At 36.0% G+C, this 25,136-nt stretch overlaps 1 protein-coding gene across 1 annotated transcript in view; it reads right to left on the bottom strand.

The window, feature by feature from the left end:
* Positions 1 to 8,896: 8,896 nt before the first annotated feature.
* The window catches only part of KDM7A (lysine (K)-specific demethylase 7A), a 95,255-nt gene continuing 79,015 nt past the window's right edge, over positions 8,897 to 25,136 (bottom strand). Inside the window, exons 12-21 of the mRNA XM_009887430.1 lie at positions 24,066 to 24,155; positions 22,999 to 23,208; positions 21,393 to 21,517; positions 20,732 to 20,889; positions 16,179 to 16,276; positions 13,835 to 13,983; positions 13,482 to 13,690; positions 11,286 to 11,371; positions 9,919 to 10,195; positions 8,897 to 9,128 (exon numbers count right to left, since the gene is read on the bottom strand). Of these exons, the coding sequence (XP_009885732.1) occupies positions 9,034 to 9,128; positions 9,919 to 10,195; positions 11,286 to 11,371; positions 13,482 to 13,690; positions 13,835 to 13,983; positions 16,179 to 16,276; positions 20,732 to 20,889; positions 21,393 to 21,517; positions 22,999 to 23,208; positions 24,066 to 24,155 (1,497 nt within the window). The 3' untranslated portion in view covers positions 8,897 to 9,033. The remainder of the gene's footprint in view (positions 9,129 to 9,918; positions 10,196 to 11,285; positions 11,372 to 13,481; positions 13,691 to 13,834; positions 13,984 to 16,178; positions 16,277 to 20,731; positions 20,890 to 21,392; positions 21,518 to 22,998; positions 23,209 to 24,065; positions 24,156 to 25,136) is intronic.

Below are 25,136 nucleotides of genomic sequence, written 5' to 3'. Positions count from 1 at the left end.
GAGTACATCAGCAAGGCAAGGTTTGTGCAGAGGAAACTTCTTACATCTGCACCATGAGTGCTAAATATTACATTTATTTCCCACTCTCCAAATATGTTCGTTGGTCTAATACATATCACTTCCCCTTAAAAACCTCACTCAGGGTAACTGTGGGGACGTAAAACATGAAACATCTTTCTACTTTGTGAACTCCTTCTTTACGTGAAATAACCTTAATATTGAAGAAAATGGATCAACAGAACCAGTGCCTAAAATAACTGCGTAACATACACAGTAAAACATACCTTTTCTGTGGCTACAAGAAAGTAGCCACAGAAGAGGTATGTTACACAGTGTTTCTGCATTTTCCCAAAGCATCCCACTAACAGCTCTTCTCTGAGCTTCCGCAAGAGCGTGAAAAGAAAGAGATCATTCAGATGCCATGTCCCATTTAATGCTTGGTCTCCCTCCTAAGACTACGGCAATTCAGCATCACTTGTGGTGCTTAGTTTTATGACAGGCACAGCTGTCCAGCAGCCTTTGGAATATGACCAACTGATTTTGTAGTAGCACACCACACAGCTCGCAGATTTTTCTTCTCCCCCCCTTATGGTGGACCTGCGCTGAATATGGACAGACTTAGAAGCAAAAGGGTTCCTCTCAATGCCAACCTCCTCTGAGCCACCCAGTTCCGACATCACTTTTAGGATAGTTGGCATGGTAAATACTCTTTGGATGCTCTCCTTCCTCAATAGGAATATAGCTCACTGGGAACACGGAGGTTAGCCACCTCTTGAGGAGAAGCACTTCAACCACATGGGAAGAGCTCTATTCAGTAACTGTCACACGATGGAATTCAAAACAATTTCTACAAGTGCTGGTTGAGCACAGGAAAATCCTTACTGGGCCAGACATGTAATGGATTGATTCTAAGATCTTTTTTAAAAAAAGCAAACCCACTATAACTAAAAATCAACAACTTAAGAATGAAGCACATGATTTAGTATCTTTTTCAAATTAATACTAGCCTGAAAAAGCTGCCTCGTTAACCACATTTCCACAGCCCAGATCCTATTTTAGGAGACCAGAGTAGCAGTTTCTAGAGTTCTGCTGGCTTTTAGTCTACCAGAACAAAAAGCTGACTTGCATCCTTCTGACTACCACCAAGGTGCAGGATTCAAGGGCAAATGTTTCTTCCAGATAAATACCACATTCTCCAACTATGGGTGGGAATTTACTCACACTCATTGCAGCAAATAAAACATTCCTTATGAGAAATAAACTTTGGGGCAAAGCATCACAAACAAGCAGACTCTTTGTATATTGTTCTTTTAGTTGACTTGTATGTTCCAAAGTAGAGTATTTTTTTCCAAGACCAAAGCAAATACAGCAGGAGCAATACAGATAAATAGATCTATTAAGCCAAACACAATTCTTCAAAAATTTGCAGTACTTATTCTAAAGACTGAATATAATTGGGTTCAGAGAAATCAGACCTTAGTCTAGACAAAGCAAGCTGTCCTATTAGCTGGCTGTTAGGTGGAATACTATGAGCTCTGGCAATGGCAGACTTTATTCATTGTCTTGATCACCAGCTATTTCTTCCACAGGTAAAAACTTTACTCATTGACCGCTGTAGAAACAAAGGCATTTAAAATTCCTGATTGTATAAGAATGAGTAACAATAATATTTTGGTTTTACAGTTTCAGTCCTCATTAACTTTTGGCTTGAAACAGTTGACAATACTTACCAGCAGTAAAAGCGTAATTTCAAGGGCTCCCAGGAGAAATAGTTCTACACAAAGAAAAAAAAGTTTCTATAGAAACCAACACTCAGCATGATTGACTTTACTATATTCATTCTACTACTCAGGTTTCCATCATTAATCCAAAGTTATATCTAAACAAAACAAACAAGAAAAGGTTTGGTTGAATGTGTTAACTAATGAGCCACCACCACAGTAACTTCACAACTTAAGCAGGTTACCACAAACCCTCTAGTGAAAGAGTTGAACGTCACTAAATGTACGTAAAACCAAGCTTGTAGGCACTTTACAAGGGAATATCCTACCTCAAATGCAGTAGAATACTGTTGATTTAAAAAAAAAAAAAAACAAACAAAAAAACACCAAAACACCACATCAAAACCAAAGAAAACAAAAAAACAAAAGGAAAACACCACCACCAACTTCAGTCTTCAGACAACAAGACAGGTATCTTGCCCATTCCCTGACTTTAGAAATTCTTTTTCTTCTTTTTTTTTTTGCCATATTTGGTAGCCTTGAAATCTTTAAAATCCACCTGCCCATTAGGAAAGAACAATCCAGGGAAGTATTTCCCCATCCTCCCCAAATAGAAAAGCAGAAAATCAGAATGGAAATACAGCTCCAGGTGCTGAAGGCTATCCAGTACCATTTAAAGCAGCACTTTGAGATATTTCACATATTGTCCAGTGTATTATCCTACCTATTATCCACCAAACAGCAACCACAGAGAAAAGCTCTGGAGCGTAGCTGGCAAAAAGAAAAGGACAAATGGTAAAGGTGCTTATATAGGTTTTTATATGGGTATGAAATTTGTATTTGTGCCCCACTGAGGTGGTCTGTTAAGTCTATCACTTTATTTTAAGACCAAAACACTAGTTTGAGCAGCCAGCTCAGTGTGATAAATCCTGATGAGTCTGCCTGATGGAAATGTGTACGTTGTAGCATTGTTCTTCAATCACAGTGATCAAGACTTTTTCAAAATACATGGTTGCTCTGATAGACAAATATCTCTTTCAGATCTTTGGCAAATCTTTGGCTAACCAAATTTAACATCAGTTTTAACACATTAATTAAAAAATGTAAAGGCATGTCAAAATACAGCAGGAACTGATTTCTGGATACATAAATATTTAATCTTCATCCCATGTACTTAAATCATCATTTTTCCTCATGATTTCTTACTCTACTCAAGTGAAATTTGTTTTTGAAACAGCACAGAAGTTTCTGCCCCCCAAATCTACAATGTTAGGCCATAGAACTTACTAGTTGGTTGGTTTTTTTTAAACTATTTCAATCTTATACTTAAGCAGTACATGGCTTTATGAGGTCAGCATTCTTGCTGTTTGTTTGTAAAGCACCTAGCACAACGAAGTCCTGGTCAATGAACAGATCTCCTAGTCATTATATTCAACCATAAATTCTCTGTAAACCAAAAGCCAGGCTAAGAAGTAAAGTTGAGCAGCTGCAGAGGATGCTCAAATCAAACACCTTTTGCCACCTGGTTCTTCCAATGCCATTGCTGCGTCATTTATCTATGGCTCTCAGAAAATGACCAGCACTGGAATCCAAACATCTGCCCATCACAGCACTGAAGCAGTTCAGTAGCATGGAGCACTACTTGCAAAAAAAAAAAAAATGCATTACAGGAAGTTGGAGTGCTACACAGTAATGCTTCCATTACCCCCAAGTAGAGTACCCACAGGCAAACACTGTACTGCCATACAGCATCAAAATAGGGAGAATTGACAACTATAAACCAGAAGACAATGATGGGAGAAATCAGCAAAGAAGTCATCCAGGATTAAAAGCAAGTATGACAAAGTACATGGAAGTGTGAAAAAGAAATCTCTTCTTCCAGAACCTGCACATGCTTAAAGGAAAAAGGAGGAAAAAAAAAAAGGAAAAAAAAAACCACAACAAAATCAAGAGATCAGTCAGTGATTAGTAGCATGAGACAAACCTGAACAAAAACCAAGAGCAAGATTACAACAATACTATTCGACACCCTTCTTACAGTTCTAAATCTGCTAATACGATGGATCACAAATACTTTCACTTCCCTTTTATATTAGGATTCAAAAAGAATATACACTTCTTCACAAAATGCATTTAGTTGCCATATAACATAGTTGGATTGAAATGAGATTTGCACTTCGAAAAAATAAAAAACCAGTATGAGAATATTCCCTCTCACATTTCTCCAGAAATTTTTTTTCTTTAAAATGCAACAAGTAAAGGGCACAGATTGGACCTAAAAAAGCATTTTTCTTCTCATGAGACTGTACAGTTTTCTGTATTTACATTGAAGCAAACGATCCGAAGTCTGAAGAAATTAAACGCTTTAGAGTGCTAAAATCAAAACATAAGCAATACATTTTTTTTAATTTCAGTATTTTAAAGTACAGAAAGTGGAAACTATGAATATCAAATACAAATTTAAACAAAGCCACTTGTCCTCCCCTAGAATAATCAATGTGAGCTACTTATAGAAACTTACAAATTTAAAGTAAAATCAAAACAAAATAAATACTGTACATAAACTTTCCCTGCCTGCAGGCAAAAGAGGATGGGAAATACTGTTATGAATTGAAAAAAATGCTCTTAAAGCTGCAGCATCCCATTTCCCAGCCAAATACTTAACACAGTAGTGCGTTTCTGTAAAAAGGAAGACACACATACACCGACCCCTACCGAGCAGACAAGCTAATATTTTCAGAGACATTAGAAGGAAAGATAGAAATTAGACTATGAGAGTAGAAAAAGGAGAGGAAAAGACAAACGGGCCAGCAAAACATTACTACAAAACTAGGAAATATAGCCAAGAACTAGCCCCTTTTTTTTTTCTTTTTTTCTTTTTTTTTCAAATTCCATGTTTTTTTTAAAAAAAAGATTCACCAAAGCATTGGCAGCAATAGACATTTCCCAGCAGAATTGACAATACATATCAATATAATCTCTTAAAGTGATCCCTTTCATTCCCTTCCCACAGCATGAAACTCTTATGGCTTAATTTATATTAAAAGTAGAAAAAGTCTTTTTTTTTTTTTTTTCCAAACAGAAATGCAGCCTATGAAGAACATGCATTTCCTTATCAGTGCTACTTGTATTTCCCATCCACTGCATGATTTATCATTCATACACTCCCACAAAGAGAGTTACTAGGGTGGTTTTTGTTGGGTTTTTTTTTTTTTTTTGGAAAAATGGATGTTGCAGCTTTTAATCTTGTTTAACCACAAATAGTAAGGCCCTTGGTTCCATATATGTTTCTTCTGTGAAAGAGTATCTCTGGGCTCACTCAACCCCAGAGCTACAAACAGCTTTTAATGGTCTGGAAGTATCGCATGAATGAAACTCTGGAAAGACACTAGATTTGGGTGTCATGGGTGGGGGTGCGAAGGGCTAAGTGGGCATGGGGAGCCTAAACAGGACACTAGCCATAGGCCAGGTCTGTCTAGCTTCAGTTCTGCTTAGTCCCCACAATTACCAAACAGAGGTTAGCAAAATTCAAATCAGCTCTGACTCCAAAATCCTGCAAAAATTTTCAATGTTTATAAATTCATGGCCTTGTGAATGAAGGTAGCTTATGCCATACAGCAAAGCCTAGGGAAAGCTGAAGCTTCTAAAATGTGATCATGACACTGTGCTCTCTTATATCTCTACTAAAGGTAACACAAGCACTTCACAACCACCAAAAAACCAAAATCCCCCAAATCCCCCATGTGATCAGAAAGCAACAATTTTAACTCTCAACATCTAACCCTTTCAAAATTGTCTTTAAGAATGGATCCATGTGAGTATTATAGGTTGCATAGGTAATCTACCTCAGAGGTCAACAAAGGCTACCTTGTAGCCAGGGTTTATTAGCAAGTATAGCAGAAGAAGAGAAGGGAAAGTTGCTGGAAGAGTCTTTGATATAGTTTCTAGGTGGACTTTTCATTTTCATGTTTGTTTCTTTTTTTTTCAATTGCAGGAACATGAGAACTTCGAGAATGGGGAAATCCCTACAATATTTCACTTCCTATTGTTCTGTCTACAAAAAAAATACTAAGTTTTATGCCAAATCAAAGTTCTCTGGCTTTTCAAAAAAGATTATCCTTGAAAACCAGTTACCATATCAGGCTTAATTCTCTTTGTTGTCTAGTCAGTGTTCCCTACTCCCTCCCTCTTCCACCCTAAGCAAGGAAAAAAATAGGGCTTTTTCTCTCCAGTACAACACCACAAAGTTCAGTCCATCTACAGAAAGATTGGTGCAGTAGTGTTTTCATCTAGAACACAATAAAAATATCCCTACATACAAGTACACAAAACAAGTGAGGTCACCACATCCTCTTCATGAGCTACCAGGAAACTTTTTTTTTTTCCCTTTGGTTTTTTTTTTTTCTTTTTGTCCTTTTACTTTTTTCTCTTTTTTTAATACTGCTTATCATGGCAATTTCTTTTAAATTACTGATTCTGAGGTGGAACATCAGAATTAACTTCTGCTGGAAGCATGGATATCTGAAGAAAATGGGAATGAACCTCTGCCTGTTGACAGCCTGCAAACTATTACATAAATTCATGACAGTGGAGAGCCACTTTGAAAAAAAAGGTAGAAAGTAAAGAAAGAATAAAACCAAGAAGAAATAATATATATGGGTCCAGCCACATCTGTGTTCCAATAGTAAGATACAGATAAATAATGCAGATGGTCAGAAAAGAGACTTTGTATAAGCCAGTCACATGTACAAGAAAGCATACTCCATATTTTAAAATTCCTTACTCCAGATTCTATTCTGGCATACTTCTATTTCAGATAAGCGTTCTCAAAAAATCTGCCTTTAAGAAGAGAGAGCTCATTCTTCATTATGCTCTGAATCTGATTGCTGCCCTAAACTGGAATTTTCTATTCTTAAAAATTACACAGCCAGCCAGAAGGAAACAGTTTGGTTCAAAATGCTAAAGCTAAAACAGTTTCCCAAGCTTGCCAGGCATTAATCCATTTGCTCAAGCTTAAGCACAGAGAATATTTATATGGGTATACAATTTTAATTAATATTGACAACATAGTTTATTTCTTTGACTTACTTTGGTGAGAACATATTAGAAGACAGTTATAATATTCTGTTTTAACTATTTCCATCTGGAAAAGCACCTGAGAACCGCAAGTACTTATAGTCACTTTCAGCACCTTTAGAGTACCTCTTAGCTTATCTTCTGCTTTTTAAAAATCCTTTGTTACTTCCATTCCCAATAGTCTAAAGAAGGTTGATAGCTTGCATTAAATTAAATAAAAAATATTAAAAAGACTGAAAACATGCTTTTGTGAAAACATAATCAGCAAACAAAAAATGGATAAAAAAATTCACCCAATCGCACACACACAAAACTATGAAGTCAAGTCAATATAACGTAAAAGCAGGGCTATAAAAAAAAAAAAACATTCTTAGGTTACACTTTTCAAGCTGCAAAGGAGGTAAAGCTGTGAAAGCTATCTGGCTTATTTGCAGTTGCATTATGTTTTGATGTTTCTCAATTTAGAAACAGGATAACATAATGCTAAACAGTTTTGACCCTGCAACAATCAAAGACACCTGACATCTGAACTACTTCCATAAATTTGTAAAGGCATTCATAAGCTAGCCTAGATAAAAATTACTCTGTACAAATGTTCTGGAAAGTCCAACTGAAATTGTTTTTAAACCACTACAAGAGAAGATGATTCCAGTATAGAATATGGAGGAAGGAAAAGCTGGTATGGAAAGTTCAATCGATTCAATGACTTAGATAGCTATGCCTGAGTATTTTTACTCTTAGCAACCAAAAAAAAACCCCTCCAAATAACCAACAATACTGTTGTCACTAGCATATTAATGTTTTCATTTTGGCTGGACCCTGCAAAATGCCCTTTTTCCAGAATCAAGTAAAACTATTCGCCTTTCCCCCTTCATCCCCATCCCCCAACAGTTAAATATTTAATTTTATATTACAGAAAAATACAAATTTTAAATCAAAATTATTTACAATAATTCAGAGTCGGCATTTGCTATCAGCGCTGTATGAAGCCTGACACAAATGATCATTCTGATACCAGTAAGCTACTCAATGCTTATATACGCACCAGTTAAGACTTTTAATTGGATGTCTCACCCAGCTTTGAAAGCAACACACATTCTCCTGGCTTCCTGACTCTTCAGAAAAATGTGTTTAAAGTACAATAGTAATATTTTAATGCTTCTTCCATGCTACATTAAGTAATATGCCAAACTTAAGACTGCAACGTATACCTTAGGAGTTATTTCAGAGTAATTGTTCTGAAGAAACATTTATCCTAACTGATGTCCCTGTTCCTCCAAAAAGATACGCTAGGTTTCCCTCCTTTGTACCAACTCTTAAATAACCTGTACAAATGCAATTTCAGGGAGCCTTTTTGCAGAAGAAAATCATCACAGATAGTTCATGAGGAGGAAAAGTATGCAACTCTTATTTGAAGGAAAGGGGTGCAGTTTAAAACAAGCTAGCTACTGGACTGACATAAGAAGATTCTTCTGTCTTTAGGAGTCTCTTCTAGTCCATCAAATAAATAAATCTGTATAAAAGAGAGGTCAAAAAATAATCAAGCTGGCAGAGAATATGCAACTTGCAAGTCAACAGAAGCCCAGCCAACAGCTTACAAAAAGCAGGAAAAAAAAAAGATTCCATATGCCTTAATTTAAAAAATAATTAATAATGCATCTCACCCCTATTTAAGACTATAACCTGAATATCAAATTTAGGAGTCCAGACTAATCACAATTAATGTGGCTCTCCACTGCACCAAACATACATTATCAAAACAATTAAAAACTTTCACATTCTTAAATCTAAATTAATAACCCCCACAAAAAAGTCTTCCAAATAAATAGGTTTTTTAAATGAATTTAAAAGTCGTCAAAATCTATCAGAAATAAATTATTGATAAATCACCTTCATCATCTTCCCCTCGTTAATTAGGTCAGAAACTACCAGCAACAAATGATATTCAAGCCCTGATGAGAGACTATTTCTCACAGTCCATGTCTCTCTGAAGATTTCCCCATTCCCATATGGTTATTGCTGAGCAGGTGTGGCACAGTGAAAATGCAGCATTGGGTTGGTTTTTTTTGTTTTGTTTTTGTTTTTTTTTTTCTTTCTCATTTTTGTTCATCAGGCAGTGTTTTATATGGTACATGCAAGTCTGCTTCAAGCAGAGGAATAACAGCAGCTCCAGGCTCTGTTGACCTCAATACTGGTCTGTGTAGGAAAGACAGCAGTAGTAGAAGTAGCAGCTACATTAAACAAAGAAGCGTGCATGGCCATTCCGGTTCAGCTTCAAGATCTTCCCAAGGCGCTGTTTAGCAGTTGCCATTCCTTTCTTTGGACGTTTGCCTGAAAAATGAAATCAAGCACTTCTATCAGGAATTTCAGAATAAATTTTTATGATCGCAGAACAAAGATGAAACCCAGCTTTCAAGCTGAAACAGGCAAAAATTTCATCTGAATCAGTTTAAAAAAAAACCCAAACAAACAAAGAAGAGGAAAAAAAAACCAAAACCTCTTCATTTGTCTGTTTGGGAGCAAACAAACGGAATCAGAATTGTAAAAAATCCATAAACTCTGCCTAGCATTATCATAAATAAAGTGATTATATTATTTACAAACATTTCCAGTCTAGGGAAGGGCAGTGGGTGTGGTAGGGAAGAACCTGAAATAAGCTTCCTGAATTTTGCTCAAGCAAGTTATTCCCTTGAGTAAATTACAGAAAATAAACTAGAAACTAAATAATATGATCACCAGACTACCTTTTGAAGTGTCACAGCTTCTAAACCTTCACTTCCATAAACAAATTTGATTCAGGCCAGTGTTTCAGAGTATAGTTGTGGTACTGTTCCCTGTAATAAATGTGTAACAGATACACTGGCAGAGGTGCAACGTTAACTATGAAAGTTTCATCTGGCCATGCACCGAATTAGATCTCTCTTAATTCTGCCTCCACACATTCTGTGCCAAAATTTGAGTGTCCACAGAATGCCCATTTTGTATTTTTCCTCAAAGTCTAAGTCTGTCCCTTTTTTTTCAGTTTCTGCATCTAACAGCTGTTTTTGATGTTTACAAACTCCTTTTCCCAGTCATCTTCCCCCCTCCACCCTGGCAGGAAGACCACAAGGATAAACGTTACCTTTTGTCGCCTGGTTGCTGATAGGGGGTGGATTTGATGCTGGCCTCTTTGTTGGATGAAGTGGTACAGACAAGGACGTTTCACCATACGGCCTGTCAGGGCTAAGGCTGCCATCACTCAGCTGACATTCCCCTTGAACTAGATTGGAGTCGCGTGTATACTTGCCGTGCTGAAAACTCAAGCCATTGTTGTGAACTATACTTCTGTTTTCCTGAACCTTATGATTGGCTTCTGACGCACCCTCTTTCTTGATATATTTTTGAGTTTTACTTGTATCCTAGTATAGAAATGAAAAGAAAAAAGTGGAAGTTAATAACTTCTGGCTACAAATTTACTCCACTTTCTCTAATTATACTACTGTATCTTTGAAAAAGATATTTCAGTTTCACCAGTGTCTGACCACTTTTTGATTCCATCATTTCTTTTAGTATAGATACCTCTTAAAAGTAAGACACAATAAAGTATCTCTGTGCAAGCTTTTTCATATGCATTTAAGGGCAATACTACAGATTAATTACACATACTAGTGTACTCAATTCCTCTACTTTTTGGGTTTATTTTGCAGTGATCAAAACAAACGTAGTTGCTCCTGATTAAACTGCCCACTATAGCAAGCCATACCATTACCACTGACTACTTAAATAGGCAGTTTGTTTTCAATATTCAGCTGATGAGAGAACAAATGCTCGATTGAGAATTACAAACTGTAAGGAGTATCATGTAATTAGATATTCTTACCAAAAAAAAACTGCAAAGCATGCAGTTAAAATACAGCTATTAAATAGCATTGCTATTTTGCAACTTTAATTATTCTATTTAATTTAATTGTTCTAATACTCCAAATATAGACAAGTTTAGAAATACTAAAAAAGTTCAGAGTGTGAGAGACACAACCTTTCATTTATATATTCCTTGCTGGATTCCACCTGGACATCAGAAAGCAAAAACATTCCTACCTGCTGGCTGTTGAAAGGTTGTATCAGTTTGCCAGTACCAGTTTCCTAAGCAAGTATCTTTACTACAAATACTATCAACAGGTTCCACTTGTTCTGATGCTCTGGTTGGGAATAACAATGAATAAAAAATACGGTGCTTCCCCAGTTAAACTGAATGTAATTTCACACTTCTTTTTATAAAGTATTTTTCATTTTTTCAAGATCCTGCCCTGAGCATCTTAACACTAGCCACTATGAGAGAAGACAACAATTTAAAAAAAGCACAACAAAAATATAATATTCAGTTACCAGTACCAGAAATATCAGATATGCAGTGCTGCAAGACCTACCCACCATGCTTTCTGTACTTACAACTTCATGATCTCTTTTTCCTATAAAAGTGTGTTCAAAATGCTTAAAGTATTGCTTTACCTGAGGGGTAATCCTTGAAGCTTCATTCAGGTGTCTAGCCCATGCTGAAGTCCCTAAGTCTCTTTCCTCTTCCTTCACAGACCTACCTAAAGAGAAGTTCAACAAGATTAAATTTTAAAATCAATAACTAGGAATACAAAATTAATTATATCTTTGAATGACTTTAAAATTAAAACAAGAAAGAAAGAAAAATATAATGGAAAATATTTCCTAGATACAAAACACAGGTTGTCAGAGCTGCTTGGTTCTACACACTAAATTGGGATAACAATCAGACAGTATAAATACATCTGGTAAAGATCCATATACCACAGTAAGAAGGTCAGACAAATATAATCATTCAAATTTGAAAGTGCTGATGTCGAGGACAGCTTACTTTCTTTGTTACACTACAGTTTTCCACCATGGCTTTGTATCACACGGAGTTCATACAAAGATGGACATTTAATTTTCAGGTATTGTTGATTGTATTGTTTCTAAGCAGTGATGTGCTATTCAGCTACAACATATGGAAGATCTATGCTGACAGGCCTATAGAGGAAGTGTCCACATTGAAAACCCATTTACAGTACAGTTAACTTGTAAAATTAAGGGTATCCCGAGACATCAATTCAATTTGAATTTGTAGAGACTGAAAGGTTTTGCAAAACCTGCTAGCTAAGTAGCACACTTTCATCTTCCTCACCCACACCCGTGGAGTTTGACACATGTACTGGGTCTGGCCAGAATAGAATTTTTTCCTTACAGTCCATATGGTGCTATATTTTAGATTTGTGGCCAAATCAGTGTTGATAACACACCGAAGTTTTGGCTCTTGCTGAACAACGCTTGTACAGCATCACAGCTTTCTCTTTTCCCACTCTGCCCTCTGTAGTAAGTAGGCTAGGGGTAGACAAGAGATTGGGAAGGGACATAGACAGGGCAGCTGACCTGAATTGGCCAAAGGAATATTCCATACCCTACAACATCATGCTTGACAATAAAAACTGGGGTAAAGGAAGAGGCTGAGGGTAAAAGCGTTCTGCCAAGGTAGCCATTGCTCTGAGACTGGCTGAGTGTCAGTCTGCTTGCAGAAAGTGGTGAGTGATTGCCTTTGTACCACTTGTTTCTTCTCGTCTTTCCTTCACTTACTAAACTGTCTTTATGTTGACCTATGAATCTTCTCACTTTTGGCTGTATGGGTAGTTAGCTGCTGGCCTGAGTCAAGCCACCACAATTTAGAAACGTGGACATTATGTTTTTCATAAAGTTACAAAGATGGAAAGATTGTATGTGTCTGTGTGGTTTGCTGGTTAGGGTTTGGTGGTGGTGGTTTTATTTATTTGGTTGGCGGGTTTTAAGGGGACACAGCTTCAATTACCAGAACACAGTCCATGACATCACATTAGGCTTTCCTGTTATCCATGTAAACAAAAAATAAACATACTACTAGTTATTCAAATTAGCACCCTATTTGTTGGTGGGGTTCTATTTGTTTCACATCAGCAAAGCTATAATTGCCTTCCATTTCCTTCTCAAACAAAGAATTTTCAAACATAATGACTCTCTTTCTCTCTGTTCCAAGAACTGATTTTGATTCCTTTGAGGGGATTAGTGTTAATGTTCTGCTGTCTGTCATTCCCAAAATGCATTTAACAGATGTCTGTTTTCCACAGACAGCAAAATGCCACTGACAGAAAAATTACTTCTGAATTCTCCTCAAGATGAGAAACTCCTTTAATGCACTGCATTCATAGCAGAATTTCAGGAATAAAGCCAAATATGCCTTCCAAAGGCACATGAAAAATCACCAAGCAGACTCCTATGGTATCTAAGTAACACACATGCCATGAAACCTACAAGCATGAAGGTTCTGACAATCTTTTCTGAAGGAGATAACACTTTCAATAAGGAGACTACACTTTCAATCTAGCCATAACTCTGCAACTCTTGTAAGGATGCCACAAAACTTTTAGATAGCAATATTTAGAAGATGTATTCTGATGACCTCTCAAGCTAAGTTTGTCCTGGTTTTCAGAAGTATCAATTTCTTTTTAAAGGAAAAAAAAAACCAACATCCAAAACCAAAGAACGCATATTTTTGAACATTCGTCTGATTTACTTAAAACTTTGACAACAAATCTAAAAATTTAAGTGCTTGTTCTGAGCAGTTGTACAAGAGCAGAGAGCAGCAGTGTCATTATTTCAGATACCTACCACATTCTATTGTTTTGTGGCTCTGAGATGGCTGTCTGTCTTTATGCCGACTCCTGGGGTAGCTTCTGTGTTCCTGAAGAGAAGTTCTTTTATCTGTGCAGTCTGTGCTTTGAGTATGACCTGGTAAACATGTAGTATAGTGCAATCCTGCCATAGAAAGCATGCCCTGAATAGCTTCTTCTTCTGTACTTGTCGAGGTAGGACATTCCCTAGAAAAATAAAGGATAATTAAGCAGTTCAAAACAGAACCCTAAATATTTCTGAAGGAATAACTTACATTGGTATAAAGCAGAACCATAAATGTGTGCGAAAAGGTATAACAGTTTATAAACAAATGCCCGCAACATGCTTACTTTTTACTCGGAGTTTCATTTCTGGATGGCTTCTGGCTATTTTGACATATGTCTCTCATGACCTTAGATTCCTCTTTGAAATTTGATGTTACTTCCTGTTTCTCTTCATCACCTGAGCTTTCCGACTCCTCTGTGGAGGAATCCTTCTGCTGAAACAAGAGGAAACAGTATGCAGAATGGTCACCATGCCTCCTAAACAGAGATGGTACCTTAATTTATGCTAAGTAAAAAATTCAAAAGCTTCCAGGTCCAACTCCTTAACATATACAGTACTGAGAATGCAAGTAATCTGAATATAGCAACTGAGATGCTATACATACAGATTTTGTAACACTGGTGGGTACGTGCTCCAGCAATATAGAAAGCATCTCTGAAATCTATTTTCTTACAGAAAACACTACACACATTAAACCGTGCACAAATCATTGTATTCTCCTTAAAGAGGGCACTGATTATTCATATCTGCTATATTCAAAGTAGAGGAAAAATTATGGAAGTATGGTTCCAAGCAGCAGCCAGAACTGATGCCTATTACATATAATGGGACACAACCTGCCCCAAGTAACTGTTTCTGGTTCCTCTCTTATAAAAGGTAACTTTCAGCAGCAGCATATCTCTTATGAGTGACAGAAGCTCTCAGGCAAATCTAGAACACAGCAGGAACACAGACACAGCAGCTGTCTCCTCTCTTACAGCGGCACAGCCTCATATCATGAATGAAAAGTCTTTTCAGCTCCTGCTGAGATTACAGTTGTATGGGCAGGAGCTTCTCAAGGTGGAGCAACAATATGTGACTCAATTTGCCTTTACGTGAAGCAAGGGCTACAACAGGTATGTTCCATCTTTGTAATTCAGACTAATCGAACTTTCAACGAGTACAGCCACAATTTTTTTTCAAGCCAAGGAATACACACGGCATTCAATAAAAGTGTTGAAAGTGGAAGATCAGAACATGGAAGAATCATAATCCTTCAAGACTGACACCACTATCCCTATCATCAAAACCAGAACTGAAATGAATGAAGTGCATCATATCACCAAGGGATGTTTTTATACAATAGTTTCATTCACAAGAACAGCTTGTTAATCTTTGACACTTGGAAAGTGACACAAATGGGCAATTAAATTATAACTATGACTCAGTGTTAGTAATAAAGCTATTATCTTGTTTTGTTAAGATCTTCCTCAGTGCAATATAAAAATATAAAAAGGATTTACAGGAGCTACTGAGATCGTTCATTTGGATATATCATTAAAAAAGACAAATTTGAACATGCAGAAAAATTATTCCATTAGATACTGTTAGAAATTATAAAGCAGAAGAATATAGAAGGAACTAAAAGAGTGAACGACAATAATATAAGACATTTTACTCAACGACACAGTCATCCAAAACTAGCTACATTCTCCTGTCAAGAAGAAATGCATCACTTCTAAATAACTATTGATTCTGTGTCTTAAAAAGGAAACCTCCTGAGCCAAAGTTGCTGACAATGCAGTTTAGGGAACCAGAAGAAGCCACATCATGAAGGTTCCTATCACTTATTCCAACATCTAGATAAGTTAATGACGGAAGCCAACAAATATTAAAAATAAATTTTGACCACCATGGAAAAAGTAGGAATATGAAGACTTCTTTTAAAGTCTTATAATAGGCGGATGACTGAAAGAAAGACCAAAGCATTAGCTTTCCAGAAGCACAAAACAAGAATTTGAGGTAATCGCTCTACCCTACTAGCTACCCTACTAGCATTTTACTGCTATCCAATTAAAATTGACATTACTAAGTCAGAGCCTAATTTTGCAAGCTTAGTTGTAAAGTAATCAATACAATCTAGACCCTCAAATGGAGGATACCCATTTATTTCAAATAATCTAAAACATCTCAATAGGATTTAGCCACTTCAGCTTATTTTAGAAACTGAAGGCCTATAGGATTGTATCCATTTAACCATGCTCTAAAATGAAACTGTGTGGTAGATACTTATAATTCTCATGATGAAATTTAGACTTGTTATGGAAGAAATAAACAAAGCAACTAGGATCTAACTTTTTTCGACTTTGCATGTTCCAGAGCAGTGATCATCCTTTGTCAGCCCCACTTTATTATTAAAGAAGGCCATAAAATTTGGCTCAAGACAGCATATCTTCTCATTTTTCTCAACACTGAAATAAATTGAAGAATGGGGCAGAACCATAAGTTTGAGATATTAACTTGAACAAGAATTAAATACTGTGTGTTATTGCTCTTTTAACACAAACTTCAACCAGATAAATATAATTTTGCTTGCTCACTTCAGATTTAATTGCTTCATTAACTTTTGTGACTTTTTTCTAGCTATACCTGTGTAGTGCAATCAGGCTCAGATTCTTCTGAATCAGAAATATCAGAGTACTCTGAGGATCCATTCCTGAGTTCTGATTTCACACTTTCAAAGAACACTGAGGAGAGAAAAAAATAAAATATAATATTTATTACATATTTATTACATATAATATTTAACAATTATTTGGGACGTAAAGAGCAAGAAACACATATTTAGTTTTTAATAGTCTGTAAACAAAAGGGCATCCACACACCGATCTGTTTCACAAGTCAAGTTTGCTTAAAACTCTAGTGAGTTGCCTACTGTTGACCAATAAGACTCCTCAAGCGGCTCACTGGATGAAGCCAGAAGAGGAGAAATCAGGTGCAGCAGAAGCATGTAATTTTTTTCGCCCGAAGAGTACATAGTCCACAGATGGCACCTTAGGCAATTTCTGCTTTTATATATAAGCCAGAGTCAGAGAAGTGGCTCTCAGAAAAAGTTAAATAGAATATTACTTTGACTTAAGACTCTTTGAACCTGGAATTTCCTTGTTTAAAAAAAATCAGTTATACAGAAACACTAAACATGGAAGTCAGAGGATATTATATGATTCAAAGGTTAAAAATAAAAAATAAAAAAAATCATTGCATCACTTTGGCAATTTTACTTTTACATCACAATTTACTGGCATATTCTGCCTGTTTTGTGCTACTACAGAGCTGCCAATCAGGGTTAAAATGCAGTCCTGTTAAAGAAGATTAAAATATTACTGTGATGGTACACAATACACTTGCATTGATTTTCATCACAGAAAGACCTGAAAAGGAAGAGGAGGAGAGGAAATACAAACCTTAGACATGCTTTTTGCTAGTAGTAAGATAAAGTACTAATCAGAGAATGAAGTGTCAAAATAGACATCAAAAACACTGGCATATGACAAAGCAATCAATCAAATCAGCCACCTAGTCCACATGGTTTACTTTTTTAAGTGCTGATAGAACTCAAACATGAAGTAGCTGAGCAGCTCTCAGAAACATGTACTCTTAAAAGACAACATATGTCCCAAACAATGACGAGCAGGAAACACATCTGTAAGTGTTCGGAATGCAAGGCTCAAGGTCAGTGGGCTGTACACCTGTGTCAAAGCTGCTGGCAGAAATCTTGATTAAGTATGAATTTGTGAAAAACTACAATATGCAGTTTTAGCTAGCAAAAGGTTTTTGGAGAAAAGCCAAATACAATAAAAAAAATTATGAATGTGTGTCAAGAAGCTAGTGGATAAAGAAAACAACATAACTTTTTCAAGCTTTCAAGTACTTACAGTTTCATATAAAACTATGCTGAAAGCAAACCAATATTTTATCTGTATTTCTCTTCTAATTTCTGATCTGTGCTGGTTTGCTTTCAGCATAGTTTTGTATGAAACTACATAAACAGAACACAATTCTTCATAAGTCACTAATTATGCAAGCATAAAAGATGTACTTGTAACCCTATATGCACTGCAATTCTAGTAGGATTTTGTTCCTATTGTAGACTGTGGAAAAGTTCATAAATAGGTGTCAAATACACTTCAAGAGATATTATTAATTTCTGAACATTGCATAAGTGAAAGTTATTTTTAGAGTCAGAAGAAAGCTAAGAATGAGACAGGTTATCAGAAAGTGAATAAAATGAACAGCAGGGACCAATATCTAGAGAAGACTAATTAAACATATGACAATCAAATGAATATTCTAAATTACTGTAGCTCAGAAAAACCCAAGGGATTTCTGATGATAACTTAAGCCTTTGTCTCACTTCAAAAGGGCAAACAAGATTCTAGGATAAGCAACCACATGCGCAATACAGGAAATAATACCATTATATAGCTCAAATAAATTTTCCTTTGGACTACTACCATTTTCAAAGAAAAAAATTGCTCCGAACTTAGAGACTATTTAGATGAAGGGGCAAGAACAATTAAGGATATCTAAATATGCTCACATATGGAGCTTCAGATCTTAGGGAAAAATTACCATGTAAATAATGAACCACAATTTAAAAATAAACAAACTTCACGAAGGCTCCTCAGGAACTTTTCTTCTTTCTGTCTTAAGGAACTGGAAAATCCTAATTATTAAGATGACAAAACTATTAAGAGGAAATGAGTCTTCTGTAGAAGGCAAATGATTCAGCAAGAGAGAAAAGAAACTGGACACGTATATAATTAGCTATATACAGATAAAACTAAGATTTATGAAAGCAATGCTAAATACAGCATCTTATACTTCAGAAGCCCCCTTGCCTTCTCATAGAGATTAACTGATGATACCCTACTGAGAGGGAAAAAATATTTATCTGCCTACTATCTGCTAATATGATATAGACTGAACAGCTAAAGCCACATAACATTATTGAGACATTCCTGGTTCATTTGGGGCTGGGCACTAGCACATCAGGGAAGCTGCATTCCTTTATACTCCTCTTAAAAAAAAAAAAATATCCCTTTTCTTTCACATACAGGTTTCAGATACATTTACCGATCATCACAACAAGACATCATATATTACTAGGACCCTTCATCTCTTCATCCAGGAATGTGATTTGTAACTGAGCTTTAAAAAAATTCAATCTAAATATACAAGTTGGGTTTTGCTTTTTTGTGTTGTTTTTGTGAATTACCTTGGTAATTACTATTGTTACTTTAAAATGAACTGGTCTACCCTCAGATAAAGTTATGGCTCTGCATGCTTCCAGACACTGGGAGGACTACTCCAGAAATCAGGTGAATAAAAGCAGTCATTATCTGTAAGATCAGGCTAAGCTACTGTGAATTCAAAAAACACCTTTCATCACCTTCCCTTCATCCACACAAGGTATCTTGCTCTATTAAGCACAGCACTTGATCTTTGTATCTCTGATAACACTGGGTGACCATTTAGAACCAGGATCTTGGCATCACACACAAAGCCATATAGAGCTTGATCTGTTTAAAGGCATCTCTCTGTGGACAGTGCCTCTTGGCCTAAATCCCAGTAAGAACAATGGAAGGTGGCAGCTGTTACAGAAACGGGTAGTTCCATTTATGGAATTCTCTGCTGAAGAGTACCTTCTCTCTCCCTCTGTAGACCTTCAGTTAAGGCAAAATAATCAAATGTAGGTGATTTGTAATAGGGAAGTTTGAAGACTCTCACTATTCAATTAAAAATATTAGTGATAGTCCTGACTGCTCAATTTACGGAAGAATAATCTCAACATTCGCTTCTAGTTCTAAGTACATTTCTTACATTTAGATATATGCTGCCATATTCATTCTGTATCAACTAACAGCATTAGTTTTGAAAAAAATCTGCCATTTCTCTGTATTATTTAATTTTTGATTCAAGTGTAAAACTTAGTTTAATTTACTTAGTTTAGTTTTGAAAGTGGAAAACCACCACCTATGCCCAAGCCTTCACTCAAAAAGTCATATGCCTTGTTGGTTCATGAGTACCCAAAAGAGACCTCTTTCCTGATCAAATTTTTTAATACAGTCCTCTGTGACCTGTGGAAGTACAGTCAACAGGGATTACAAATTGCTTTGTTAATGAAAATAATTAAATATTTAACCCAGGCTGACAACGGACTCAAATGTTGTTACAGATTGTTGTGCAGGAAACTAAGGGAATTGTAAGTCTCTAGAGGAGTCTTGTTATCTTTAAGCATTGACCTCAGTTTCCTAATACATATACTCTGAGCCCTTGTAAGCTCTACTGTGAAAGGATGTGACTTTTGTAATTAAACATAGAGCTGAAAGGCTATGTCAAGGACCAGTCTGTCACTGCACACAAATAGTGCTATTAAAAATAGGCACTGAAAACAGAAATTCAATATTGATACTTTACTATTAGACTGTGTGATCAGCACTGCTGAACACTTGTCAGGAAGGCTAGAGGCTACAGAATGATGAAGAGAGATTAACTCCGAGTGAAGGATAGTTTAAAGTATTGAAAAGTGAGGTTAAAAACCATTTTACAGGTAACCTAAATTCTTCCCTAGCCTTGCAGATTACTGCAAAGGTTCAAAGTATAAAATTTTATTAATGCTAAATTACGTTTGATCACTTGTATGGAATAAACCTATTCATTAGCAAAACATACAAAATTGTATGATCAAGAATGTAATCACCAAATGGAACAGAAAAGTGAAATACAAGATAGGTTTAAAATTAGCTGCATGTTATGATCTTTTATTCTCTATGGTGAATGATGTGATGAACGATTTGCACTGAAGTATATTTTGGTCAAGAAAAATCAGCATTCTTACATTACAAAACAGACCAAAAGGAACAAATGCTCATCTAGAACATCAATTAAACCTCGGCTCTGAAAAATACCGAACGTAGCATTCAAGAGAGAACTGACATAAAAAGGTGAGTTTTACTTTTCAGCTCTATCCTGTTAGCTTCTTCAGTGGACAAACAATATTTGACAAATGTTTTGTTGTAAATTCTGATGTTACTTCCCTGATCTTTATACTTGAAAAATTCAGTCAGACTTCACAATGGTTAGAGCCTCTTCAAGATCATCAAAACATTCAACTGATAGGACTTAAGAGACAAGCTTACTGTTCAGTGGTTTCTGGGCATCTGCATTCTCTTCTCCTTCAAATCCTGAGGGCTGGTCTTCTACCTTAACAGTTGTCTTTTTCGACCTTGTCCTGTCATCTTCATCTTCACTATCTGCTGTGTAAAGACTTCGATCTGTAAATGGGCGTCTCTCATCTCTGTCTCACAAGAAAAAAAAATCATGTTATTCTTGTAAAGCTCAATTGCTTTCTTTTCATTATTTACAACATGCTGTAAAGATACATATTTCTTCATTTCAATTTGTACATATTCCCATTTTACTCCCTGTACAACTGTCATTTCCATAAAGATGCAAAGATTTACACCAGAGTATTTTTAATAAGAATCGCTCTAATAGATGGATACAAAACAACAATTTCTACTTTGAAGCATTCCCTTTAGCCAAACCCAGCTGAGCAACTGAATGAAATGCTGTAACAAAGGAACACGCAAAGCATCTCCTCCTCTTCACTCCATAACTGTGGCTCCACTAGGGGACAGCAGACACAACAGACAACACACACCTTCTATATTCCTAACATGAATCTTACTGGTAAATGGGAACTTAGAGCTCCACAAACAGAAAAGAAATGTTATTAACTATTAGCATGTTCAGACCATAATGACAAGGAAAAAGTGATCCACAATCAACCCTTTGTACCTAATTATTCTTCCATTTGACAGCAGAAGGCGAAGATCATTGTCTTTTGTTCGCCATTCAGGTACTGTAGAAGATGGCTGCAAGGGCTTGTTAAATCTCCCATTCAGTTTCAAGCTTGAGGTATCCTAAAGAAGTAAAAGCAGCATTGCTTGTTATTTATTTCTATAAATTCAATTGTTTTTTCTGCACTCCACAAAAGCCTAAACACAGCACCAGGATGGTTACCTTCCTGATAATAAACTGAAGAAAGCTCAGACAAAAAATCATTTAATGTAAAAACCAGCAGACTGCATCTCCTTCTTCCTTGAATCATCTATACTCTCCTGAAGCATCTGAAACGACTACAACTTCACTATAATAGTCCTTTTACATTTCCTTTGGAGAATTATCAAAACTAAGAAATACCAACAGAAACGGGCAAGCCAAAAGCTTGGAACTGATAAGGCAACTCCTGAATTTGGTATCTGGTCCCCAGAATTAGTATCACAGAACTGATTTATAGGGCAGTAAAATATCAATAATGGAAAGTAACCTGCCACAAGGAGAACTTTCTTAGCTCAAAGCAATTGACATTTGACATGTACTCAGAGGCAATCGGCAATATATTTCTGTATCAAACCAGGAACATGTAAAACAGCATTTCTTTTTGAAGTCAATACTGATAATCAACAATGTTATTTCTACATTAAATGACAATGACTAATACTCCTGAACATTTAATTTTAAAAACTGTCTGTAGCAATGAATTGCACAGGTTAAGTATTTGTGGTAAATTTTAAGTTCAGCTTCTTGTCTTTGAGGGCTAGATGGACGTCTCTTGTTCATGCCTTACGAAGATCAACATAAGGACCCTAATCAATATTTCTCCATTATGACATTCCATCCTGTCCCAAATAAATTTGTCAGCATTCTCAGAAAGATACTTATTTTCTTTCATAAAGCTATTTATTTCCATTCTCTCACTCTTTCTCCCATTTCTGTTGCTATTTTTTGACATAAGGTCATCAAACCTGAAAAAAGAATTTTTCAGACTACCTTTCACTTATTGACTCCATGATACCTTTGTAATAGGATCACAAAGTCCACAGCCCCACAATGGAGACTAAAGGCAGCCTTAGGCTTACTAATAGGGAGGCACGGTCATACAGGAAATGGGAACATGACTGAAAAACAAGGTTAATCAAATTACAGTAACCAAACTATAAGAAACAGCTATCTAAAAACACATTGAGAAGCAGTCTGGCTCAGAGCCTCACCAAATCAAGGCTTTGCAAGCTCCCTTGTCTTCACAGAACTGATTGAAAGTAATACTTGATAGCTACAGCAGCCCTAATTCAAAAACTACACTTGAAGTAAATAGCGGGTTCAGGGCACCTTCTGAACCAAAAGGTTGAAGGAACAAAAAAAAAAAAAAAAATCAAGGAAGATTGAAATTCCTATCAGTAAAACTCAAAAGAAAGAAACCAAAACCAAATATACCCATGTCTCATATGACAGAAAGTAGTAGCCTGTATTCTTGTGTACGTTAAAAGCTTCTGCCTTCCAATAGAGATGAGAAATCTAGTCTGGTTTTGTTTTTCTTGCACATATATAACTTAATACTTGCCTCCTCCCATGGTGACATCTCCAGCCTTTTCAGTACCTCCCTGGTGTGGAGTTCCAGGATGTCCAGATTAGAAGGAGTTTTGGTAGCGTGGTCTCGCAGTTTCCTCACTCTTCGTCTGGAGTGGTGAGGGGAAGTTGTTTCATGCGAAGACCGTGAACTTGGACACACACCAAGAATTCCCTGAGTTTTAACTAGTTTGCTGGTTTCCTCCTTTAATTAAAAACACGTATTTCAGAAAAGTCTCAGAGGAATTAATCTACATACTGAAGTGTTGCTTCCCATTCATCTAAGTAAATGTAAATTATATTAAAAAAAATAATCTTAGAACTTTTAGAGAAACACTACATATTTCCTATGGATTTGATGTATAAAGCTTAGTACTACTGCACCTCTTTCCCATTTGGGGCCTTCAAACTCTCCCATAATAGTAGTGCTTAACACCCCAAGTTACCACCAAAACATAAGGTTTTATTCTTGAACGTAAGGTTTTATTCATTTCTCTTCAGTTCTGAGAACTGTGCTCTCCACATGCAAATATGAAATTTTTTCAAGAATCAATATTCATTAAGGATTAAAGGAGCAAAACACTGGTATAGGAGAGGAAAAAAAAAAAAGAAAAAACCACTGACTACATAACAAATAAGTACAACATGTAAGAAAAAGAACAAAAGAGATGACAACTGGACCAGAACTAACAAACAAGAGGGTAGGAGAATGGAATATGCACAGAATTTCAAATTAAACTCCTTAACAACATAATCACAATAATTATTTTAAGTAGTTACAAGTGAGAACATTTTAGAAATACTGACTTACACATAATTTAACCATTAAAAAAATGTTTTTCAAAATACATAAAACACCCTTGCTATACATTTTCTTTATCTGAAATACCCACAACTTCTATATTCCATATTCCCAACAATATTCCTTGATCTTCTATTATTAAATGAATGTTAAATAAATTAAAAGGTGAATATAGTCAATCAGAAGCATAACTACTATGGAATTCCCTGATTCAAAGATTTTTTTCCTGCAGGCTTATGTAGGGTTGCCTCTGTTCTTACCTCTACAGAACGAATGACTTTCGAGAGCTCTTTTATGAGATGTCCAGGCCTAATGTTGTCTGGAATTTCAAAGGCATGTTCTGTTACAAGCTGTATGCAAAGGGTGAAGAAAAGATATTTAATTCATTTTTTCAGACAAAAGCGGAAGTAATATGAAATAAACAGATCTACAGGGAAAAAAATGAAAAGGGAAAAAAAACCAGATTAATTTCTGTACTAATGACTGCAAACTGCCAGGACAAATACACACACACACTGCAGCTTCCAGTCCAAGCTTTAGAAGGCAGCAGATACCCCTCAATGTCTCTAAGAATCCAAAGAAGGTGTATTACAAAGCCATACTGACAACTGCTTAATTTTTTTTTTTTTACCCTCAGTACAGTAATCAGCTTCTTTTTTTCCCCTTTAGCATAGTCAGTATAGAGCCACACTTCAGGAAGTCATTAGAGTCATGACCTTCAAAACAGCTAAAGACTAAGGGAATTTCACTGTGGCAAAAATTTAATCTAAAGAGCAAAGCAAGAATAATAATCAGTAACCAAGATGCAGATTTTTTACACAAATGCCTCACATTTCACTTTTTAAAATTACCTTCTTAGCTTATTTAAAATCTAGTAGGTTGGAGAAAGCGATTCAAAAAAATCATTCCCTATAAAAAAATTCAGGAAGTTGTAACAAGTTATGTTCCCTTTAATCCTCTGAAACAGTATCAGAGACAGTTTTCCTGTATGTATAACACCAATCTGAGTAAGTCCAAACACTCTACAGTTAGATCTAGTAAAAATGCTTAATATTTTGTATGTACAGTTTAAATGTGCCTCAAAACACTTTTAGTTAGAATTAAACAGACAAAACAGCGCTCACACATAGACTGGAATGACTGACATGAATTCTGGTATCCCCTTAATTGACTATTTAAATGGAAAAATATCCCATACTTTCAGCTACCCACATTTCAAAAATGAGATTCAGCAGCAACATTATTGCTAAATGCAATTTGATACTGTATGTGCATTCCATTGAACCCGGCTTCCTCTCAGTCATTAAGACGAATGTTCCCCCGCCCCCCCC

Source organism: Charadrius vociferus, unplaced genomic scaffold (genome assembly GCF_000708025.1).
Source record: "Charadrius vociferus isolate BGI_N301 unplaced genomic scaffold, ASM70802v2 scaffold196, whole genome shotgun sequence".
Classification (NCBI taxonomy): Eukaryota; Metazoa; Chordata; class Aves; order Charadriiformes; family Charadriidae; genus Charadrius; species Charadrius vociferus.
Note: the sequence above shows the minus strand (reverse complement) of the source record. Positions and strands in the feature narration are given on the sequence as shown.